We start from the raw sequence: 25,437 nt of genomic DNA, 5'->3' as shown, positions 1-25,437 counted from the left end.
ACCTTAAATACTTTGTAAGAATAGAATATGCTCAACTGAAGCCTTCTCATGAGAAGGTTTACAATAAGAGTCATCAATTAAGTATGTTTTGTCAGGAGACCGTGCAAGCGGGCCTGAGGGGCAGCTGGAGGGGCTGTTGGGCAATGCAAGGGCTGCGGGGCAGGCAACAGGGTTGCGTATGATAGGAGCACAAAGTGTGACGTTCTTAATGCGTTTATGCCCTATTCTTACTCTTTCTTACCTCTTATTTAGTATGTTTTAGTTTCTTTTTCATGAATAATTGTCTAGGTAGAGCTTATATCAATTATGAGTAAATTGATGATAAAATCGTGCCAAGTGTTAAGAATCCTTGTTGAAATATGATTCCTTGTTCGAGTAGGATTCATCCTTTTCGTATTTCTTTGTTTCTAACGTACTTATTATTATTAGGAAATACAAATGCATGTTGGAGAAGGAAAGCAATCCTAGTTCCACAAGGAAAAAAGAGAAGAAGATACACTTAAAAGCCCAATCCATGCAAGAATCAAAATTCTGTCAAGATTCGTAGTCCAACTTCGACGGGCTCCCCTGGATAGCTCCGATGGAGTTATGATAGGAGCACAAAGTGTGACATTCTTAATGTTTATATACCCTATTCTTATGCTTTGTTACTTCTTATTTAGTTGTTTTAGGTTCATAATTGTCATTTGTATGTTCTAAGGAGAGCTATTTCGAATTTTGAATGAACTGATGATGAAATTGTGCTAAGTGTTAGAACTCCTTATTGAGCTAGGATTCCTTACTCGACTAGGATTCTACTTTCCTATTTTCATCCTTTCCTATTCCTTAATCGACGATTTCTTTTCAGGAAAGACAAATCATATTTGAAAAGGAAGAAGAGATGTCGATATGCATTCCTAGTTGAACAAGGAAATCATATTCGAGTTGAAGAAGGAGAAGAGGAGGCCGGCCTTGCTACTCCTAGTTGGACCAAGAATGTTGCCGTGCAGCCCTGAAGTGATCTCCCTATTGGACTTGGTTTCCTACATCAAGTTGGATATAGAGTACATGAATCAAAATCCATAACAAAGAGGATTTCAGTTTCCCAATTGGCTTCTATCTCCTAAATGGGATGGCAAGAGGCTTCCTAGACTCCTATATATAGAGGCTCGGCCTCCCCATATTTTCATCATCAACCTTACACATAAACACAAGCCATAGCTCTGCCGAATTCATCCCTCACCCTTCCAAGAAATCCTAAAACCGATTCCATCATTCCCCACCAATCAATAGCCTTCAAGCACGCTTGTGAAGAAGGTTTCATCCCATAGAATTCATGGCTATACACTTGTGGATTGCTTGATTTATAAAGTGTAACCATGATTCACTCTTTATTTCAATTCGGTTTTGGTTTTATTCTTGTTCTTGGATGAGCTTGCGATTTGTGTAGTGTAATCTTGTTTCAATTTTGTCTATGAAATAGCTACTTGATTCAATTTATATAAATGATTCAAAATTATATTTTGGTTTTATGAAGTTTCTGTTTGGTTTCTGCCGAGTTTTATTCATGATCAATTTCGATTTCTAAGTGTTATGACTATGCTTATAGCATGATATTTAGGTTGTTGGATTAAAGACTTATGCTAAGAACATGTTTATTCTTTTATATGTGATTTTCGAATTGCATGGTTGTTGGTTAAGTAGGTGACATACTTGATGAATTCAATGTGCATGGCTTTAGAATTACATGATGAAGATGAACATGTTAGATTTTGATTATGGCTGCTTGGTATTGATCGAATGTGTTAAGTGTCTATGTGTTTAGGTTACTGCTTAGAACCCTAATTGCATGATCCATCCTTAGTTATTCAATATATGGTCTCGGCATGATTCTAAAAAGAAGTCATAGAGCTTGTTTCGATTCTCTATATGAATTGTTTTGGTGATTGTTTATGTGTTGGTTGGTTGATCACATGTATATATTAGCTTAGGTTTTATCTACTGTTTTTATGTCTCAATCCGAAACTTATATCTCAAATCATTTACATCTTTATGAATTCGTGTTAAGTGTTGTGATCCTAAGCCCTGGCTGGATCCCCGGTTTGTGAACGATACCCTCTTGCTTTATACTACTAATGATGTGTTCAGGGTTAAATATTGATGTCGAGTAATCGAGCATTCATCAAATGGCGCCGTTGCCGGGGATCCATAAGAGATGGATCCCTAACTTTTAATGCGAATTCATTGTTTATATTGTACATTTGTATATTCTTATCTTGTTTCGTTGTACATATAGTAATGTATCTTAGGTTGTAGTTTTGGTGCTTGAGTGAATGATTGTTGTAGGTTGTAAATCGAACGGAATAGGTAAAGTCCCTTTTGTTAATATTAGCCTACAAAGGAAGTGCCCTCACCATGGCATTTCGTTGGATGACTTGGTGCAATTCTTCTATGAAGGACTCGACACCACCAATAAGAGCATGGTGGACTCGGCATGTGGTTGCACATTCATGAACAAGACCGGTCAAGAAGCCTACACCTTGATTGATGACTTGGCTGACAACAATCGCCAATTTAGTTCCAAGGAGAAGAGAGGAAGAAAGAGCCGTGGGGTGTATGATGTTGATGCAAGAAATCCGATGTCTACTTTAGAAAGGAAGCTTGACGTTCTAGTCAAGGCATTCAATGGTTCGAGCATCAACAATCAAGCATGTGGTATTTGTTCTTTCAAAGATCACACGACTGACAATTGTCCAAATGGTGCAATGACTGAAGAAGAGTTGAACTTTATGGGGCAACAAAAGCCTAGGTACGATCCATACTCGAACACATACAATCCTGGACTTAGAGATCATCCAAATTTTCGTTGGAGCAACAATGCTCAACCATCCAATGCTCAAGGTCAAGGACCTCGTCCTTCAGGTTTGTTTGTGAGGCCTCAGGTACCTCAAGGTTCTGCTCCCTTTAACTCTAATGTTCATGGTTCGAATAATGCATCTTCACCTAATTATGATGAACTTTTGAAGTCTCTTGCTCAAGGGTAACAAAATCTAAACTCTGCTACTCAAGCTTTAGTTACAGGTCAACAAGCTCACTCTAAGGACATAACCGAGCTTAAGAAGAAGATGGGACAAGTGATCGATTTCATGGGCAAGATCCATGAAGGAGGAAAGTTGCCGAGCCAAACTGAGCCTAATCCTAACGTGAAGGCCATGCTGACAAGAAGTGGGAGGATCTTGGATGCTCCATTGCAGCAACACAAGAAGGCTGTGCCTTCTAAAGGACTAGAGGCCGGGAATTTCAATGTTAAAGACTTAGAGAAGGACCCTGCCTCCTCTAAGGCAAATGATACCGTGCCTCTACCACAAGGAGATCATGCCGTGCATGACAAAGGTAAGGATCCTAACTCTAGTGGTTTGGTTTCAACTAATGATCTTCCTCGTGTTCCCTTCCCTAGTAGATTTGCAAAACAAAAGAAGGATGACTCTGATCAAGCCATGCTCGACATCTTCAAGAAGGTGGAAGTGAACATGCCTCTTATTGAGTGCATACAACAGAATCCTAGGTATGTTAAGTTTTTGAAAGAATTGTGCACCAATAAGAGGATGACTCGAGAGAAGGAGGTTGTTACAATGAGTGAGACGGTTTCTGCTGTGCTACAAAGGAAGCTACCACCAAAGCTTAAGGATCCAGGGAGTTTTTCTATCCTTTGTACAATCGGAAACATGACATTTGAGAAGATAATGCTAGACTTAGGTGCATCTATTAATGTAATGCCGTATTATATCTATGAGGACCTAGGTCTAGGTGATTTGAAACATGACAATATTGTGATTCGATTGGCTGATTGTTTCAACAAAGTCCCTTTGGGCTATGTTGAAGATGTTCTTGTGCAGGTTTCGAGCTTGATCTTTCCTGCCGACTTCTATGTCAAAGACATGGAACCAACGGAGGTAGATGACAAGGAGGTCCCCATCTTGTTGGGCCGTTCCTTCATGAGGACTGCAAGAACAAAAATTGATGTCTTTAGTGGATCACTCACCTTTGAGTTCGATAGTGAAGTGATTAGCTTCAACATCTTTGAAGCTATGAGGTATCCTCTTTTCGGAGTTAAGTGATTGTTTTTCAGTTGACATTCTTGATTCCCTTACAGATAACTATCTAGATACATTGACAAATGACGAGTTGGCACTCACCATTGCCCAAGGGGCCGGATTTACAAGTGATGGTTCTAATATTTCGGAGTTAGAAGCTAACAATGCCGTGCCATCCTTCATTCATGAGAACGTGACCTCTCTTGAGGTTGCACGTGAGGTAAGCTTTGTCTCTCCTAGTCCAATTCTCTTAACTACTAACAAGAATCTTCCTTCTGTGGTGCAAGCTCCGAAGCTTGATCTTAAGGTTCTTCCGGACCACTTGAAGTATGCATTTTTGGGAGATGAGGATACATTGCCAGTGATCATTTCATCTGCACTCAATGAGGAACAAGAGGCGAGATTGATTGAAGTGTTGAAGAGACACAAGACGGCAATAGGATGGACCCTAGCCGACATCAAAGGAATCAACCCTACCATGTATGTGCATCGAATATTGCTAGAAGATGGTGCCAAACCAACCAAGGAAGGTCAGAGACGCCTTCACCCACCAATGATGCAAGTTGTAAAGGATGAAATCACTAAGTTGCACGATTGTGGCGTGATCTACCCCATCTCGGATAGTAGGTGGATCTCTCCCATTCAAGTTGTGCCAAAGAAGTCAGGTATCACGGTGGTGAAGAACAAAGAGAACGAGTTGGTGCCTCAAAGGACAGTGACCGGTTATAGAGTGTGTATTGACTATAGGAAGCTCAATGCGACAACAAGGAAGGACCATATGCCATTGCCATTCATTGATCAAATGCTTGAGAGGTTAGCTGGTCATTTTTTCTATTGTTTCCTTGATGGATATAGTGGATACAACCAAATAAGTGTTGCGGAAGAAGATCAAGAGAAGACTACGTTCACATGCCCTTTTGGTACGTTTGCTTATCGTCGCATGCCTTTTGGTTTATGCAACGCCCCAGGTACGTTTCAACGTTGCATGTATCACATTTTCTCTGAGTATATTAGTTCTAAAATTGAAGTTTTCATGGATGATTTTTCTGTCTATGGTGAAGATTTCGAAACTTGTTTAGAAAATGTTGAACTTGTGCTCAAATGTTGTGAAGAAACTAACTTGGTTTTGAATTGGGAAAAATGTCATTTTATGGTCACGCAAGGCATTGTCTTAGGCCATATTGTTTCATCTAGAGGAATTGAGGTTGATAAGTCTAAAATAGATCTTGTGCGTCACTTACCCCTCCCCACAAGTGTGAGGGATGTTCGATCGTTTCTTGGACATGCAGGTTTCTATCGTAGGTTTATCAAGGACTTTTCCAAGATTGCGAGACCAATGAGTTCATTGCTTAAAAAGGACGTTCCCTTTCACTTTGATGATGATTGCAAGTAGTTGATTAATTGTTTGTCCCCTTTGTTCCTCCACCGATTATGATCTTATGTTCGACATTGGATAGGTGTTTTAAACATGTTGATTTCTCTTTGTGATACGTAATTGCATGATGAATTGACATGTTAGATTTCGTAGCAAGACAAGTAGTTGAGCTCGATAATATCCATGTATTAGGAACCAAGTAGAAACTTGATGCATGATCGAATTTAAGATGAACTATGATACTTACGGCATGAACATGATTGAGAGTAGATTTCGTTACCTTTGTTCTTATGTTATTTGTTTGGTAATTGCTTATATGTTGGTTGGTTGATCACATGTATATATTAGTTTAGGTTTATTTTATGTTTGATCCGAAATATATCACAAATCTTTTAAACTCTTATGAATTCGTTGTTAAATGTTTGTGTTTCTTTACCCTGGTTGGATCCCCGGTTTGTGAACGATACCCTCTTGCTTTATACTACTAACGATGCTTACAGGGTTAATATTGATCTCAAGCAATCGAACCGATCATCGTACAACCAATTTGTAGAATTTCTGACAAAGATATTCCTCTTCATTCTCAACATAAGTATTTAGATGAAACTAATAGGCATGTATGACCTTTAAAACTTAGTAAGACACGAAAATATAAAACACAATCTCCGCACGGGATCCGTAAAACAACTACCTATTCCGTAGAACAGTGTGGGTGGTTACGCAATCAGCAAGACACTCGGCTTCGCCGCGGGATATCATCAAAATAAATTAAGAGAGTCAGCGACATGGAGAATAATTCCAAGCAATAGAGGATTGAAAACAAAAATTACAATCCTATCGAATGTATCACATGGCAATAGAACTACATTCTTCAAGTTAAGAGTCGGAAAAACAAGGTATTGTAGCAGTTGAATACCAAAAAATTGGGGTGGTAAAAACCATTCAATTGGTGTTGGTGGTCACCAATAATAATAAAATCATTTGAGCTATGAAACAACTTGGAGAAAACCGGAAAATTAACCGAAAAACCATGTCAAAAGAACTCAAAACCGGATGAAATTTGGACTTGGAAAACGTGGCAGCAAAAACAACGAGAAATATGCCAGAAAAATGACGAGAAACGACGAAAAAATCGCCGGAAACCAGCAGCACCATTGCCGGAAAACTAGCCGGTGATGGCTGGAGCTGGCCCGTATGGAGGCCGGAGCTGCAGGTCCGACAGGGGACGCCGGCATGAATCTGGTGGTGGCGCCAGAAATGCCGGAAGGGGGTCAAAACGCCATAACAGTAATCGGGTACGGCCAAGAGGCTAAAATAACGTCAATTTTTAATGTTCCGAGGTCTGTTTTCCTAATTTTAAGATCCAAATTCACAATGTAGTGTTATTAGGGTCCTATGTAACCCAAAAACGGCCAATTTAAAAACCACATGAGTTGCAAACGTTGACCCTTCATACTAAGTCAAGGTAAATAAAATTCTCACGAGATCATCTTGTAAACAAGGAATACGAGAAAATTTATTAAATATGCCAATATTTAATACAACACAAACAAGCTTCCAATTTCAATAGACGACTTAAGCTAAAGTCGAGTAAGAAACATGGCAATGCCAATGTCATAATTGAAAAATAGTAAACAGAAAACATAATAAAAAGAGATTGACTAATCAAAACTCTGTAGAAACAAAAATCTTGCATATTGGATCGGGCGGAGCCTTAGCCTAAGGCTAAAAAATTTGCTTACTCGAGAATGGAAGAATGTTACGTTTCCATTTCCAAAGTTCCCTCAATAAATAGATACAAGTGCCAAAAATGACATGTGTTTCTTGGATGTGGAGCATGCATCAAGGTCAACTTTGGTAATACAACGTCATAGACGGTTATTGAATCACTTTAAGTGTGTTCCATAAAATTTGCTATTTTTGGGATCTTTTGTCAACAAATAGTGTTGCGTCAGAGTAATGAATTTCAACTCAAATAAATGAGTACGTAGATCTTGAGATTTTCGTTTATAGACATGACTTTTAGAAAACTCAAACATTCGAATAACAGTTAATGGCAACGCATTCATAAGAAACGAGTGATGTATCGGTTTCGAATGATCGAAACTATTCAAGTATGTAACCGGGCTTAAGATAACCGGGTCGAGTTCTGAATCTGCATAACCAGGTCAACCGAATTGGGGACATCGGTGGGGTGGACAGACTGGGCAAGAGCAGCGGTGCCAGGCGGGGGCGACACAGGGGTCGGGAAGATGCCGAACGAACGTAGGCGATGCTGGTCAGACACAAGTTTGTAGAGATGTCCCGTCGAGACTGGGTGTCGTCCGAGTGAGATGTCTGATGATGGAGGCGCCGACAACGCTCTGGGTTCCTTTAGGCTTCGTCGCTGTTGGTTGCGCTCTGAGCAGCGATGCATAGGTTGGAGCGGCATGGCAACAGGTCGCCGGCGTGGGATGACCGATGCAAGTCGATGGAGAAGATGGGGTGCCCAGAAAAAAATATTATGGGTGCCCATAGTAGTTTTGATTGCTGTATTTTTATTTTCAACAACTAGTTTTCGGAAACGCTCAAAATTCCGGCAATGACAAGAAGAATGAGGTTGCTGGAGCATAGGGTTTTTAGGACTAGGATTCTAAATTTCTAGTGGTGGTGGCCTCAACGCTCAGACACTGTAGAACAAAGTGCATGATAACGTGTTCGAGGATGAACGAAACGAGAATAATGACAACTTAATGGAACAAAACATAACACTTTATTGATTGATAATAAGGCCTATATATAGACATTACATAACCACAATCCCGTAGAATTTAGAGTCCTAATCTATTACAGAGATGCAAATCTATCTCTAATAGGAAACCAAATAAGGCTAAAACACACACAAATGTAGAATAATAATCATCCCGGAACACCAACAAATTTTTGATGGAATCCACTAGGATTTTATAGTACCAACAAATTTGAAACCAGAAGCATCTCTCGTAATGTTATTTAAGTGCAATAACATTCAACTAGTGCACTTGCATATTATAATTCTACATATGAGTGTGAGGAAGTCAAAGGATGACATTGAGAATACTCCAATGAAATCAAACCATAGCTCCCTCAAATTCAAAAGCACAAAATGCAACAATTCAAGCTAGGTTTAGTTTGCGTGAGCAACGTTCAAAATATCAGTATCGGGGGATATATCGTTTTTTAAAAAAAAAGGAGATATCGGATATATCAGAGATATATCGGGGATATTGGAAAAAAAAATATCGTTCCTCTTCCGAAATTATTTATTTATTTATTATTGAATTACATACAAACAAATACAAATATTAATTTTATCTAGTACTAGAAAGAAGCTCTAAGTGCTTAAAAAGATGCACGCTAGTCAACAAAACTACAATACTTTGCCCAAGACATACGAGCCATATAGTACGAATTGTAATGGTTAACATGATAATCATATATCTCTTTTGAGCTACTAATAGTTTCTCCGAGAATGTGATAGTAAGGATGAACTCAACTCGATAATTGATCATAAACGTCTCTAAACTGACCATAATTGTAAATAGGATGACCAGATTGATAGTTGACTTCATGTGATTCGTTTGACATCCCACTGTGCTAACTGATAGAATCAAAACTTAAGGCAACTGAACTAACATCAGATGAAATATTTTGATCATCAATGGCTCCTCTTGTCCTCCTCCTGCACCTATTTTTCTGTTGCGCACCATGACCGCTTGCTCTAGATCCATGATTCTCATCTTGGGTAGCATGATCAAAATTACTTTCACAAGTAAACTACTCAAATTATCCACCTACATAAAATTGTCCATATTCAAACCTTGTATCTCCACCACCTTGTCGACTTCCACCACTACCATCACCATTACCACCACTACCATCACCATTACCACCACCATCATCATCACTATATGAACTATCTGGAGTTGCTACACCGCCCCACACACTAGCATTATCAGAATCATCTCCCGGGTCTCCAACTTCATCAGATAGTACCTTGTTTACATCAATTCCAAAATCAGTTGTCTTTTCTACGACATGTGGAGAAGGGTTGCCATTTTCATCATCGAGGTGTGCATGCATAATCCAATCATGAAGAGGATCAATGTCATTCTGAAGTGGTTCATAGCAACATGAAGTAGATCGATATAGTTGTTTTCATTGATCACATTATCCTTTGCTCGTTTATTAAGTGGTCGTAACTTCGTGTTATAGTAGTAGTATACGAGTTTTTCCAACTTCTGATATGCACGACGGTTCCTTTTTTTGTATGAATAAGAGAAAAAGCACTCCATTTTCTTTCACAAGCAGAAGAGGAAGTCGTTTGTGCTAAAATACGCATGTCAAATTTCAGTATTATCATCATTCCATGATGGGTTCACAGGTTGCTAGCAATCTATGAAGGTATGAGAGAACTTCTAGGAGACAAAGACTACAATGTGACTCATGATTTCTTACTTTTCTCAATAGTGCTCAAGGCGAACACTTCTTATCTAGATATCATTTGAGAGGACGTCAAGGAGATAAATATTACTACTCTTTCTATATTTCTCAAGGAGAACATTTGTTACTAAAATTTTGGATATTCTCTTATGATCGTCATGAGAGTGTGTGACTATGTTGTGACCCTTTATTTTGGATTCTCTCAAGGTTAATGAGAGTACTGGTCACTGATATGGCTTGACTTTTAAGAGTTAAGACTTAAACTTTCACTCATCTTCTCGATATCTTTTACGAAAAATTGAAAATTAGCCGATTGAAGGACTACTCTTCTAGTCTTATTTTTTATATCCATCGAGGCTCGAGGTGATTAATTAATCAAAAAATCCAAGTCAAGGAGAGTCTGAGACATCCTCAAATTGAGTTAAATTTTTTAAGTGAAAATTTTCAAATATTTCTCTAAAATATCGAAGATATATCGTAAATATCGGAGAAATATTGGAGATATTTTATGTTATCGGAGAAATATCGCAGATACGGGAAAAAATAAGATATTTACCCCTAAGATATATCGTTTAAAAAAAAAGGAGATATCGGAGGATATATCAGAAATATCGGGGATATTTTATTCTTTGTGCGTGAGTTCAAAGTGTATTTTATTAAAATTATATTTAATAGGATCAAGCCTACTAACAGAAAAATTTAACGGACCTTGCGCAAGGGAAAGAGAGATACCCGGCCTGCTAGTGGGAAATTTGAACTTAAAATTGTAGTTATTGGTAATTTGGTATATATTATATATCCTTACTATTAATAATTTAAACATACTTTTTTAACTAAAATGTCCGTGAAAGTATATTAACACACTCACACTATAAGTTAATATAAAATTTCTTTTAATAATTCAAGAGTAAAAGTATAAATAATAATAAAAAAAATTTAAGTTTCATTCACTTTCTATGAAAATAATCACCTATTACCACTCTACTAGACTGCCATTAGCTAATAAATTACCGCTCATTTTCATTTTTTTAAAATATTTTTTTAACAAAATATTCTTACACATGCATAGCATGTATTTATAATTGGTAGACTAACATAACTAATTAGAACGAGATAAACCATGATTTGAGTAAGTATGGAGAGTAATTCTTATTCAGCGTGATTCTTGATTTAGTTTACCATTGTAAACTTCCGATTGGTCGGTCGACACCAAACAAAGAATAAACCATAGAATGACAATAATAACCTCCGGCTATTTTATATTTTGAGGGAATATCGCCCCATTCCGACGTCATGGGTCTTTTTTTGGTGGGTCAACATGCCCTATCCTATCGTCATCTTTCTACAAAAACCCAACTGAGAATAGTGTCTTTGGCAACATGATCTTGGAGCTTGAACCCAAAAGATAGTGATAATGACGTCTTGATGACTCAGATTTATACCCAAAATAGGCTTTCACAACAAGTCAAACAAACTGCACAGATGCCAAAGCAAACACACCATCGCAACCAGAGCTGTGTTTTCTAAGGTTTAGACTCCAAACTCCCCCTCTCTGATTTTGTGTTAGCGAGATAAAGGTTTTTGATAACTATATACACCCTGGTGGGTGGTCTTCTCTAATCCATTTAATTATTTATATTTTCCAAAGCAGAGAGTTTCCATATTTGCATCTCCCGTTTTCAGGGAGCTCTATCTTTGAGGAGCTCATCAATTTAAAAGTTCTGGGATTTCGTTGTTTTATACATTCAGATAATGTTTTGCTTTTAATCTGATCTGGGTGAACTTATGTTAGTGTAAGTTCGTTTTAATCTTTGAGACTTTGATGTTTATAGTTATTGTCATGTTTGATGGGTTTGACAATATTATGAAGCACCAATCTTTCGTTGTTTTGTAATCAAGAATATACCTTTGAATGAATCAGAGTTGTCTCTACTCTATGTCTTGTAGTTGTAGTTGTTGAGCTGATTTGAGATTTGCATTGGAGTTCTGGATTGAAGATGAGAGCAATTGCTCGTTCTGTTCATCAACTTCGATCAGTTTTGCGGCGGCAGACATGTAGTTACTCCTCTGGTTTTGTGAGAAGGCGAAAGCTTTTGATAAACAGCCATTCAGGGTTGGCGCATGAGCTCCTTAACAATGCCAAATTCGATAGATTTCTGCATCCCTCAGTTTTCGGGTCAAGAGCTCTGTCTTCCGATGCTGTTCAGGTTGCTAATGGAGGTATTTTTCTGTTTCTTGGCCGTCTTATGTTTTCTGGAGTACGCACCAAAAATACTTTTGTTGATGTTGTTGGTTTTGGTTGAATGGCAGATGCACACAGAGGGCCGCTTGTTGAGTACGAGCGACGGATTGCTGCAGGTGAACTTGTTGATGGTGATGCCTGCCAGGTATAGAAAATCGATGGATTGGGTGCATTCTTGTTGATTTACTTCAAGAAAAAGTTGAGGAACATGTTGTGATTAACTGCCCTGTTTGTGTCATTTACTGTTTGTTACTTGACTGACACTGCACTTATTTTTTAATTTTTCTATGATAAAATTTTGCCAATCTAATCATGTGTTAAATATGGAGTCTAGAGAATGGACCTGCTGAATGAATTACACCATTTTTTTTTGTCAATTATCCTGACTAGTTTTTGCAGGTAGGTACCTTAAGAGAACTGCAAAGGCTATATGATCAACTTGTTGTGTCGGCTGATGTCTGCCAGTTGGACAGATATGCCACTTCAAGGAAATCTGCCAGGTAACCTTTGAAGTTTTAGCTTCACTTTTGATCAATTTTCAATTTTCAAATCTAATAGTGATGCAGCTGTTCATTTGCTTGCTGGCTTTCTTTCTTACTTCTTATAGTTCTAGGTCATTCCAACTAGGAGTAGTTAACTATAGATTATCCTTTTTTCTGTATGCAGGAGTCGATGGTTGTGGTCTCGTCTCATCCCACAGTCTTCAAACGCCTCCCCTGTCAAAGGTCTTTATCTTTATGGAGGAGTGGGAACTGGAAAAACCATGTTGATGGACTTGTTTTTCGATCAACTGTTAGTCACCAATGCATGTTTGCTTTTGTACTTTTTGTTTTTTAGAATTTTCTTTTCACTTCTGGACCATGCTGTAATTCGTGATTCTTGAGAACAGTTATTTGGTTATTTCAAATTTGATATACTATAGATACAAAGAATATTTGCTGTATATCTAAATTTTAATGTTTCCGTTATTTGTTTTGTTCTAAAACTCTGGTTTTTACTTCTCAGAAAATGCAGTTGGAGGAAAAAGAGGATACATTTTCATGATTTTATGTTGAATGTCCACAGCTGCTTACGAGTAAGAAAGCAACTGTCTATAAGTTTACTTCCATTATTTCATTTTTATTAATTGCAGAGAGAAATATTTTCAATCCGAAACTTAAACCGTGTGTTTGGTAAAAGTTGAATTTCTTAACCAGAACAAATATATAAAAAAGTATGCATATCCTGCTTTCTTATTCCATTGTCAATGCTGAATTAACATTCTGTGTGTCATATCCTGGATGGATGGTCCCGACCCTATTGCTCTGATGGTTGGGGTCGGCAATCAGTTTATGCTCATATTGGGATAGAACTCATTCTACATTCTTGTTTGTGGAAGTGTTTGCTCTACGAACGCCAGAGTAAGGTTAACGTGAGTTTACTTTGACTTCTCAGAAGCACCAGGGTGTAGAAGACCCTCTTGAAGTTGTTGCAGGAGAGATATCTGATGAGGCAATCTTGTTATGTCTTGATGAATTCATGGTTAGAGGACTACTGTTTTCATCTCTGCTCATAATAGTTTCTAGCTACTTAAATATTTGTGTATTGATTTCCTTTTGGATTGGCAGGTGAATGATGTTGCTGATGCGTTAATTCTAAATCGTTTGTTTAAACACCTGTTCATTAATGGCGTTGTAAGTACTTTATCTTCATTTGCTAAATTGTTTATTCAGACATATATTCAAAAGATAATTTTGTGCATCTGACTGAAAACCATACTAATTTGTTATTGTGGGTTTTGGGAAAGTATAGATTCTTGTTGCCACCTCCAATCGTGCTCCGGATAACCTGTATGAACGTGGATTGCAGAGGGATTTGTTTCTACCCTTCATTGCTTCGTTAAAGGTCTGAATGTAGATGTAATCTCTATTGGTTACTACATTACCATCAATATAGTATTTTGGCTATATTTGGCTTAAAGTAAGGTAAATACTCTTGGTCAATTTAGGTGCGATCCATTTTCAAAGAGGTTCCGTGTCTAATTTTCACAACCTGAGGACTATCCGGCTCCAGTACTCATGTATATAAACTAATTTATCTGTCCCCTGCTTGTCTGCTAATTGGGTTTTAATGCATAACCAGTAATGTTTTTTCTTGGTTGTAGGAAAGATGTGTAGTTCATGAAATTGGTTCAGCAGTAGACTACCGAAAGTTGACGTCGGTAAGATTTAACTGCAGTGAGCTTTGTGGCCTCTACAAAATCATATCTCAGTGACCTGGTGATGGGATTTTTATAAATCTGTATTTTTATGTGTGAACCTGAACTACAGGCTGAGCAAGGATTTTACTTTGTTGGTAAAGATTTATCAGGCTTTCTTAAGGAAAAGTTTCAAAACTTGATTGGGGATCATGAAGCTCATCCTGAGGAGGCAGAAGTAGTGATGGGAAGAAAACTACATGTATGTTATTCTTTTGTTATAGTCACATTCTTTTACTTTTGGCGTCGCATGTTTAAAACTTGTTATAGTCACATTCTTTTTTCGACTGACCTTATATGTTTCAACATTTTCAGGTCCCACTAGGTGCTAAGGGAATCGCATATTTTCCTTTTGAGGACCTTTGTGACAGACCTATGGGAGCTGCAGATTATTTTGGATTGTGCAGTAAGTAAAATCTAGCGTAGTTGAAGACATTTCTATATTGTGCGTTTGAAAACTCCAACTTGATAGCAGCTGCTCACTACTGAGTTTTATCTTGGGTCTGATGCCGACACCCTAGCAAATCAGTTTTGGTACATCATGTCATGAAGGTTCTTAATTTCTTTTCACAGAAAAGTACCATACCCTGGCCTTGGACGGAGTTCCTATCTTCGGACCCCACAATAGGACAGCAGCATATCGGTTTGTTACTTTAGTTGATGTATGTCCACTTCAATCATAGCTTGTTTTATTATTTTTGTTACCGTTTAGTTTTCGTCCTTGTAATTCTGGAATCAAAGTATATAGATAAAAGGCTCATTCTATCTTTGGTCCCGCCCTCTGCAAGATACTCTTCTAAGTTTCTAACATAAGTTGTCATATTCACTTGTTTATTATGTTTCAAATAAAAATAACCAGTACATTCTAATTTTAGTTGGGGAAGGAGAAAATTAAAATTGATTGGTAACATTATGTAATTGTCAGATTGTAAAGGCAGACAAATCACTTATTCCCTTATTTGAGTATCAAATTGATTTCCCCTGATTTGGTCCTTTCTACCATTCACTTCCCCCTATGCGTCTGATTGTTACTTGATGTGAAATTTAGCAGCAAAAAAGTCTAAGCATTGGTCTGTGGCTCTTGTTTTTTATTTGGCATTTGGAATGCGTTCCCTTTCTTCTCCCTCTTCACTTCAATACATGCATATTTCAATGCAATAGATGCATATTTTATGACAGTCGATGCATATTATGATTTATTCAGTTATTCACCTAAGTGAAAACAATACTGACAACTGTTATGGTCACAGGTGATGTACGAAAACAAGGGCAGACTGATGTGCACAGCTGAGGGGACTCCGTTTGAACTTTTTGAAAGAATAGTGACAATCCAACAAGTGGCTCCTAGAACCTCTTCAAGATCAAGGAAAAATGATGATTCGGAGCTGTGTGTAGATAATGAACTGGGATTTGCTAAAGACCGCACCATTAGTAGGTACGTTTCTGTGCTGACAATGAGTTCAGAGCTGTGTCAATTAGCCTGTCGTGAGAAATTAACATGTCCTTTTAAGTAAATGGCACTCTTATAATTTGATGGTTAATTAGTCTCTTCAATTGCGCTATATTCTCATTACAAGTATTAAACACAGTTCTCTGGATTAGGGTTGAACAATCTGGAAGATAATCTGGCATGGAATTGCCGGAATCTTTGGTCACCAAAATTTTACTGAGTGACATGATAAAGATGTATAGGTTTGCCATATTTATCACATCTGTTAGTCGGCATTTGTCATCTTTTGCAAAACCGTTCACAACCCTAATCAATCACACGATGTGCAGCATGCTTTCATTCATAATCCAAGCTAAATAGTTGGTGATTGCAATGCTCACCGGAGTACTTTCTTATTTGTTCTATGCAGTCAATCTTCATTCTCATTTATTTAAGGATGCTGAATGTTTTCAGCATCTTGAATGGTTTCCATGACATCTATGAATTGAATTGTGTATAATAACTAAAAATAAAACTACAAGACAAATGGAAATAAAAGAACGGACACTTGAAGCAGTTAAAGACTAGTATTGGCATTTACATGTACATAACTTTTTCAAAGCTAATGGGGTAATAAGTGTCTCGAGCTATGCTATTCTGTCATCGTCTTCTTTTCTTTCCATTGAATATTCTTGTTGTCAGACACATAATTGGCCTATGAATGCAGATTAACAGAGATGAATAGCAAAGAGTACTTGGAGCATCATGCTGCAGCACTGGAAGAGAACAACTCCCATGAAGATGTGAATCTGGATAAAACCTTGCAAGCATAATGCAGATATAAAGATAAGAATTCTTCCTAGTACAGTTAACCATTGTTGTAGTAACTGTGCTTATATCAATAAGAAAAGAAAATCATTGATCATTGTAAGCTTTTTGCCATTTTTAGTGAGGCTTTCCTAATTTGATTCACTTCAGCTGTTACCTTTTTGTTCAATAAACCCAATCTTTCATAGGTAAATGCGCCATTGCAACACATTGTTCTAGAAGCTGAGTTCCACAACTTCCTATTTAATTAAATTGTCATATGATTTCCCATACATCAGGCAGGCCCTTGAACAATATGATTTTAGGTATTAGACTTTGGTATAAGAGTAACTTCTAAGGAAAATTTGTCGACTTAAGAAAAAAAAATTGTAGGGGAACGTAGCTAAATGAAAAAAAATACCGTCCTCAGTTGGCTGGAGTTCAGTCTCCTCAATAATGGGCACTTGACTGAACATGAAATTGGCAGCATTGAACTTCCTTGGGGCACTTCAAAATGCTAATGGTTCCTGAGCTATTGCTAAAGATATTTTATGGTATCTACAATTTTTTTTTCTACTTTAAATGGTATCTCAAGTAGTGCAATGTGACCTAAAATAGTACCTCATGTAGTTCTTGTTTGAAATGCCGACCGTCCTCTTGGCACACTGATTTGTTGAGGTTGTGTTCACAAATCGACCAAACTAAATTTGTTGGTGGTACTTTTCATCACATTCTTTAGATTTGAAATGGACACAGTTCAGAAAAAAAATTTCAGTGCTCCCGGAGAACCACGTGACAATGTCTCGTGGTCTTCCTCACCTGTTATATTTTGACACATGAATTTATTATACCAAAATTATAATTTTACATATTTTTATTAGTTGTGAAATGACCTTCATGGGTATTGATAATTTTGAACTAGAATTTTGGGTTTAGAGTTTAGAATTTAGGGTTTAAGGTATATGGTTTTAGTGTTTAGGGTATTAGAGTGTAGGATGTAGGGTTTTAGAAAGAAACTCAAAATAGTATTTGATAAAATTACTTAAATATGATTTTTTAATTAAATCCTAAATAAAGTTTGAAACAGTATACTATATTAGAATTCAATTCTTGTGACCTCGGATCAGTTATCCGATATGACGATATCATAAGAACGGACCATATGGCCACAGTTATAGTTATACCAATCTATGCCAACAATGCATAACACATCGTAGCCACCTCGAGTAATATTAGAGACAGGGCACTGCTCAATTTAGTCTATTACAGAAATAAATCCGAACCAACCACTCAAATTGAGGTAAAATGTTCGTCTCCATCTTCAAATTGAAATATATTTTAACCGTGAGGTGAATGCAAAAGAAAGAAAAGAAAAAAAAAAAGCCAACCTCAAAATGTGTTTTTAGTGTATATATGACACAAGTATCCGTTTCATGCCCGCAAAGCCGGAAGGGTGGAAGGTAACGCGTCCCCTCGTTCAGTTCTCCTGCGCTCTCCATCATCATTGCCTGTCTCCAACAGGCGATCAAGCCCTCTGGTATATTTTCTCATCACATTACCCAAATTGTTTAGGGTTCCATATGCGTAGTGTTCCAGAATGATCATTGCTATTGTATTTTAGATGAAGATTGGTTTAGAAATTATTACATGCATGCTCTGGTATTGCCACCCAAAAAACTTGACCTGTAATTGTTTATGTGCTGGTCTATATATGTATATATACAGCCGTTGTATGCAATGATTTTTCCCAATAACATTGTTTACCATCTTTTAGCTTGATATTGTTCTATAGAATTGCTTAATATACGGTCAATTATGCAATTGATTGAATTGATGTTGAATTGTCATTTAGGGTGTGCTTTTCGTCGGTTGTCTCGGTATAGTTTCTTTGTGATTATAGAATGGCAGCAGGTGCAGGCAGTCAGCAAAGCTTGAGAAAAGCGTTGAAAACAGTTGGACTGGCAAAAGCCAATGGTGATTTTAAGGTAGTTTCGGAGTGTTTCAGCATCACAGTTTATCATATCGATTTATGTTCATATATCTTAACTTAGGTCCTATAATTTGCAGGTATTAGATATTGCCATTGCCAAGGCCACAAAGCATGGTGATGGTTTACCAAAAGAGAAACATGTTATTAGTGAGTGAAAGACTTCTATAGCTTTTTCATAGATAGACTGTTCTTATCTATGATTTTCATCTGATGGCATATGATTGCATATTGAAGCATTGAAATTCTACCTGATAGGGAAGAGTGTTCAATTGTTCTGATACAGTATATACTTGAAAAGTTCCAAAATAATAACAATGTTGTCCCCTTTTTGTGATGCATTACTACGTTGCCATGTTTTTCCAGCTATACTACATGCAATTCCAGCCTCAAGACCTCGTGCTGAAGTTGCTTATTGCATACATGCTCTTGCCAAGCGCCTTTCTAAGGCTCATAGTTGGAAGGTATATGCTCCTACTGGTCACTTTGCTCCAGCCTTTTAACTAATCATGTGCACTAAGCATTTGTTCATCTACCTATGAACTTCTATATTGTTGTACGTTTCAAAAGTTGTTCAATCTGATAGGGAATTGAAAGAACTATAATCTAATATATACTTTGTTCTTATATTTCTACTTCAAACTCCATATGATTCTTGTTTATAAGTGTCTTTACCCTTATTCCTTTAGTACATACACACGAAGTTTGACCTTCCAGTGTATGCCTAGGTAGCACTGAAAACTGTAATTGTCATACACCGTGCTCTGAGGGAAGTTGATGATACATTCTGTGACGCGCTAATTAAGTATAGCTGGAGCAAAGGTCATATTCTGAACATATCTCATTCGTGGGATGAAACAAGTCCAAGTGGTACTATTCGTTCTGTTATTTTTTCTCATTTGGTTTCAAGTTGATGTAATAAATGACTGAAGATACTTTTGCCTGAAGCATGGGGTTATTCTACCTGGGTTCGTTTATATGCATCATATCTCGAAGAACGCCTGGAGTGTTTTCGTGTCCTGAAGTATGATGTTCAAAAAGATCACTCGGTATGTAGTTTAAATTGGAATTTATGTGCAAGCTCTTTGCATGTATAATTGTATATACAGTTGGTTTGATATCATTCAAGGAGCAAACTACTCCACTGACCAGTTGATTTGCTTTTCCTGAGCTTCAAGGAAAAAAAGTATACCATTTTATTAGTATGTACAGTTCTCTAGAGCTGTTTTTCACAGTTTAATATTGTGATACCAGTATTATAAGATGGCTTTTAGAATCAAGGATCTGACATGTTCAATACAACCTCTACAGAGAACAAAGGGACTTGAAACCCCAGACTTACTAAGGCAATTACCTGCCTTGCAACAACTTCTTTCTCGCCTTCTTGATTGCCAGGTGACTAGTCCAGTCTTCATTTCTTTGTTAACTTTTAAAAGGTTTCCGTTCTTCCTTTCTTTTCAGTCTATCCTCCATTAAAGGAAGGGGTTATTGCACAAATTTTAATGATATATATAAAGGATTAGGAGCGGACGTCCGCACGGTGCGGATTCACCCGTTCCGGCGATAGGCGACACGTAACGATGGCGCTGATAGTGCTAGCTGTGCTCCCTCCTTCCTAGCGCTTCTGTCTGTGCCAATCAGAGCTCCAACGCCATCCTATAGTGGTAGGAATATGCAAATTTCTAGAAATTTTCCACAAATTTGAAATTTCCAGAAATTTACATATTCCGCTCGCTGTTGGCCGGTGCTGGAGCTCCAGCCGACACAGACAGGGGTGCCGGGCGGGGGGGGGGGGAAGCATGGCCGACACTATTGGCGTCTTCGTTATGCGTCACCAGTCGCCGGAATCACTGACGTTCACACTTTTAGTACACTGTGGACGTCCGCTCTATAACCGGCCTATATGTCATTAAAGGATCATTTTTTTGGTATTTGTAGGGATAAGTCATTAATCAACTTTTCAATTATATTTCGACATCTCTACAATTTAATTTTTAAGGTCTAATGTGTAAATTATTTCTGCAAAATTTAGATTTGGTGAGTTTATTGCTTTTATCAAGTTTGATACCTTAACCATCATCATTTTGACTAAAATTTCACATAAGTGGTCTACACATTAGACCATACAAATTGAACAGTGGAGAATGTAATTGAAAAACTGATCAAATGACCTATCCCTATAAGATACTCAAATTAAGGATCCCTCAATGGAAATATATATAACATGCGCGCACACACACATGACACATGTATATGGTACTCGTGTGGAATTTTGTATGTATATAAAGGCTATTACTGAAACAAGGTATCTTAATTTGCAGCCAGATGTGGGGACTATATGTAATGGCCTGATTCAGTATGCTATTTCTATGGTACAAACTCACAACATCAATTATAAGCAGGTCTAATCTGGTGTCTATCCATTCGATATTTATTATGGTGTTCCTCCATCAGGTTGCAGGTGAAAGTGCTAAGTTGTATGCGGCAATTACTGACGGTATTGTCAATTTAGTTGACAAGGTAGGTCTTAGTTATTTTTGTAAAGTTTTGGGAGAATTTATCTTCCTAGTCTTTCCTTGAAACATCATTATAGGACTCACTTTCTTTTTCTGGTAGTTCTTTGAGATGCAACGCGATGATGCAGTTAGAGCACTTGAATTATATAAGAAGTCAGGAAATCAGGTATACCTTGTGTTCTCCACAGTGGTATTTAAGTTTTAAAATTGGTAGCTACAGAAATCTTATATCGAATTTGTATGATGCTCTAGGCAGAGAGGTTATCTGAGTTCTTTGAGACCTGCAGGAGCCTTAATTTTGGACGGGGAATGAAAATATTTAAAATTCAACAGGTTGGAATGTTTACTCTGAATTCAGAACTTTGTTTATATTAAATGCAAATCCCCTTCAACTTATAGTCTCGAATTATCATTTACAACTGCAGCCCCCTCAATCTTTCTTGACCACTATGGAAGATTATGTGAAGGAGACTTCCGGTATCGTAATGCTTCAACTTCCTCTAGTAAGATGCCTTCAACTCCTTATTTCGTGATCATTTTTTGTTGTAAGAAAAATTAGAAATCTTAATCATACTTGTCTTGAAAGAATTTGATTTCAAGAATGCTTATAAGAATCCTGAACAATTCCAGCTTTACTAAAAGTGTGCTTTTGATTTCCTCCGTGAATTAAAATTTCAATGCATTGCTGGTCTTGTAACTAAGAAAGGTTGACTTGTGAATAGCCTGAGGATCAAACTGATGCTCCTAAGGAGACTGTTGTGATAGAAGGTGACTTGTTAGTTGACCCTGATGATAATGTAGAAGACAAATCAGCATCTGAACATCCAAGGGATGACCAGAGTGAGGCTGCTGCAGCAAGACAAATCGTTGACCTGCTGGTAAACGTTATTGAGCTACCATGTTTGGTTATACATGGACCATCTTTTTTATTTTTTACTTAGCTGCTCTTGTGTGATTAATTCTACCAGAGCTTTGATGAAGTTATTCCAGTAATATCAGAATCTGATGAAAACAATTCCATGGCATTAGCGATCGTTCCGTCAGGTAATTTTAATTTAATATACCTATATTTGCATTATGTATGTAAGTTTTTGTTGCATATATGTTGGATACATTATTAATTCCTTTTACATTGTCTCATAGAAAATCCACCAGATCCGAGAACAGATGGTCTTGATTCAACAACCTCAAACTCTAGTTGGGAGATTGAACTTTTCAACCCACCAACTTCTAATGGAGCATCAGCTCAACAAACACCTTCAACTTCTACTACACAAACTAAGTTGGTGAGTCATCCTCCTCATCTAACAACACTTTTGATTTTTTTTTACCAACATTCTTAATGCGGTAATACCTGATTACCTATCCGAAACACTGAGAAATTTATATATTTCAAGCAATAATGGTGTAGGATTGAGGAAAACATATCACTCTCTTTTTAGTTAATTATTAACTCTATGATTCTTAAACAGATACAAGCTGGTAAGCTTGATAGATCGACACTGGATAGTCTGTATGATATGGCAAGTACACCAAATCAGAACAATATGTTTTGCTCCCCAGCCGCAATGGCACCCTCTAATCCTTTTGAGGATGTTGCTTCTTCTTCATACCAATTCCAAGACTCTTATCATGCTTCCAGCAACGCAACAACTCCAACAAACTTACAAATGGGACTTATGGCGCAACAGCAACAATATTTTATGCTGATACAACAACAAAAAATGCAACAACTACATTTATCCAGCACTGTCCCAAATATACCAAGTCATGGCCAGAATAAACTAACCTTGTACCAGAATCTGCCAAGTCCTTCCCATAATCCACCTAGTCCATTCCATAATTTACCAAATCCTTTCCAAAGTCCACCAAGTCCTGGCCAAAATCCACCAAGTTTGCACCAAAATCTTCCAAGTCCTGGATACAATCCATCAAGTCTTTTCCAAAATTTACCGAGTCCTCTCCAAAATCCACCAAGTCCTCTTCAAAATCCACCTAGTCCTTTGGAAAATCAGCCAAACTCATTAACCTCTTCTGGGAATCCTTTTTCTGACCAGATCAGTACTCCACCTCAAAATTCAGACAATGGCCTCATTTAGAAGATCGTGACAGGAATGGTGTTCACTTCTAGACATTGCAGTGGAACCACCCACTACTTTTCGAGCCATGCACTAAAGAATTAAATGTAAAGTTGCATGCAATTTTTCTATTTTGCTGGTGCTGCTAGTTAATCATCGAATTAGTCTCTTCTGAAGTTATGATATGAAAGAGAGAATATCAACCCTCCCAATCTCATATATCTTCCAAAATGAACACCCAAGTCGACATAAATTTGATGTTTGTCCTAGCTGCCTACCAACAACAGAGGTGTATACCCTTCCTCTATAACTTCTCAAGGAATATATATAAATATCGCAGTGCCACCTTGAATAAATTCATATAACAGAGATATTTTTCTAATTGTAAATTCATTTTTTCCATATATCTTGCCTGCTCTTTTATGGGTAAATTTGTGGACTGACTATAAAATGATATGTGCAACCAATTCAAATCTCATCATAATAAACCCCATAAATCAATATCCAAAAGATTTACATATTTTGATAATGAGATTGCCAATATAAGGCGAGGATAACTTAATAAGAAGCATTTCTACATGCTTTTGAGATATGTTGTATGTAATACCCGAGATTTATAATCCCGATTACCGACACATTAAGACTGATTAAGTGATATCTTATTTAAAATATCAAAGTACGTACTTTAATACGTTGTTATTAAACTACACGTCGCCACAAGTTTTCCCGACACTTAATTTTATTTTTTGTGACTTTACGAAATATTTTTCTTGTTTTAAAAATTTTGTATTAAATTTTTTTACGTGAAGTTACTTGGTCATCGCTTTATCATTGTCGAATTTTGGCAATTCGATTGAATTATAATATTAGACTTAGGTTGTTTGTCAAGGCTTAAAAAAGCCTAAACCCGGCTCTCTAACTAGCTACCAAACCCAACTTCCAGGCCTACGATAAACACTCTCGAAAACGGGACGTGACATCCTCCTCCACCAACAATGTGTACGTCCTCGTACACGACATCCTCACTGTGGTACGTGTAACCCTTGTACGCCCACGAGGCCTGAGATACGAAAGGAGTTCCCAAAGATCACCCAACAAAGCTTCGTGCCGGATCTCTCATCTTGGACTTTGCCATGGACCCTCGTCCGGTCCTCCCCCTGGAGGCACCCTGCCTACTCGACTCCCCTGCGGAGCACCCTGCATCATGGGGACACGACGACACATGTGAGCGCTTGGTGACACAACGACAGCGATGCCGGGACGGCTTTGATACCATTTGTCTTGGACCCTAGCCATTCGGCTGCCACACTTGTCCATGCGGCGCTCCATCCCCATGGAGCCAGCCTTATCCAACGGGGCAATACACTAGTTTCGCCCTACCTTGGGCTCATCAGGGGATCGGTTCTAGACCCCGACCAGTGTGTAGGGAAGCCTACTCCCTTATTTGACGTTAAGTCTCCGACTAGCGACAATCTCCCCAAACTTAACCGGGTCGGCCTGCCTGAACCCCTAAAGGGGCAACCATATATCTCCCACACTTCTGATCTTGGAGCAATCCCACATATTCATGAAGCTCATATAACCAGCGACTCCCATGATAGACACTCTCGAAAACGGGACATGACACTAAGGCCTTTAACTTAAAAACTTGCCAGCTCATCTTCCTCTTCTCTTCATTTCGACACTTCATCTCTTTCACCACCGAACAACATCAAAACCAGCGCCGCATGATCTCTTTCTCTACCTCATGTCACTATTTCAGTGAGATTTAAGCATGCATTACCACTATCGTGTTTAGAAACATAACCATCGATCATCACTTAAACCTAGTTATCGGAATTTTTGAAGTTGCAGCAGCCCATAATCAACGATAAGGAATATTGTGGTCATGGACTTCACTCTTGGATTCTCTGAGGTAGTAAACACGTTCCTTCCTTTCCGTGATTGTAAAATTTGAAGTTGTTGTTGTATTGTGGAGATGTTGAGAAGCCTAGAGTAGCATCGAGTGCTGAATTAGGAAGATTTAGAAGTCGTTGTGAAAATGATAGTGATGTCTAGACCTGAGAGTGAATGGGAACCTGGGTTACCAGAATATCCTCGGTGTCGATAACCGTAAACCTCTGAAGGGGCAATGCCCCACTGTTCTCCTGCATTGCGGAAATTGTTAGAGTGGCTTTTATCACTTTAGGGTATTGTCTTAAATTGACACTCTCGCTCTTTTATTATTATATTA

At 37.8% G+C, this 25,437-nt stretch overlaps 2 protein-coding genes across 5 annotated transcripts; both read left to right on the top strand.

Annotated features, from left to right (window-relative positions):
* The first annotated feature begins 11,388 nt into the window (after positions 1–11,388).
* LOC126790290 (uncharacterized) lies at positions 11,389–16,799 on the top strand. Of its 2 annotated transcripts, none has more exons than XM_050516478.1 (15): positions 11,389–11,437; positions 11,857–12,129; positions 12,220–12,296; positions 12,551–12,651; positions 12,818–12,943; positions 13,157–13,226; positions 13,586–13,672; positions 13,759–13,824; positions 13,943–14,035; positions 14,295–14,351; positions 14,461–14,589; positions 14,703–14,793; positions 14,961–15,049; positions 15,638–15,822; positions 16,544–16,799. In XM_050516478.1, the coding sequence occupies exons 2-15, from the start codon at positions 11,907–11,909 to the stop codon at positions 16,647–16,649; spliced, it is 1,500 nt and encodes a 499-aa protein (XP_050372435.1). In that variant the 5' UTR covers positions 11,389–11,437; positions 11,857–11,906; the 3' UTR covers positions 16,650–16,799. The 2 variants fall into 2 exon arrangements, with proteins under 2 accessions (XP_050372435.1, XP_050372434.1); XM_050516477.1 differs by lacking the exon at positions 11,389–11,437 and adding an exon at positions 11,485–11,658.
* A 1,261-nt stretch (positions 16,800–18,060) lies between these two features.
* On the top strand, positions 18,061–23,358 carry LOC126791076 (putative clathrin assembly protein At5g35200). 3 transcript variants are annotated; one of them, XM_050517478.1, is made up of 16 exons: positions 18,061–18,160; positions 18,476–18,608; positions 18,691–18,760; positions 18,977–19,074; positions 19,339–19,480; positions 19,559–19,659; positions 19,922–20,005; positions 20,932–20,982; positions 21,065–21,130; positions 21,227–21,292; positions 21,379–21,459; positions 21,552–21,629; positions 21,849–22,004; positions 22,095–22,170; positions 22,270–22,412; positions 22,599–23,358. In XM_050517478.1, the coding sequence occupies exons 2-16, from the start codon at positions 18,525–18,527 to the stop codon at positions 23,223–23,225; spliced, it is 1,923 nt and encodes a 640-aa protein (XP_050373435.1). In that variant the 5' UTR covers positions 18,061–18,160; positions 18,476–18,524; the 3' UTR covers positions 23,226–23,358. The 3 variants fall into 3 exon arrangements, with proteins under 3 accessions (XP_050373435.1, XP_050373437.1, XP_050373436.1); XM_050517480.1 differs by lacking the exon at positions 20,932–20,982; XM_050517479.1 differs by having other exon boundaries at positions 18,075–18,608.
* Positions 23,359–25,437: the final 2,079 nt, after the last annotated feature.

This window comes from Argentina anserina, chromosome 4 (genome assembly GCF_933775445.1).
Source record: "Argentina anserina chromosome 4, drPotAnse1.1, whole genome shotgun sequence".
NCBI lineage: Eukaryota > Viridiplantae > Streptophyta > Magnoliopsida > Rosales > Rosaceae > Argentina > Argentina anserina.
The sequence above is the reverse complement of the archived record's forward strand: the minus strand, read 5'-3'. Positions and strand labels throughout refer to the sequence as shown.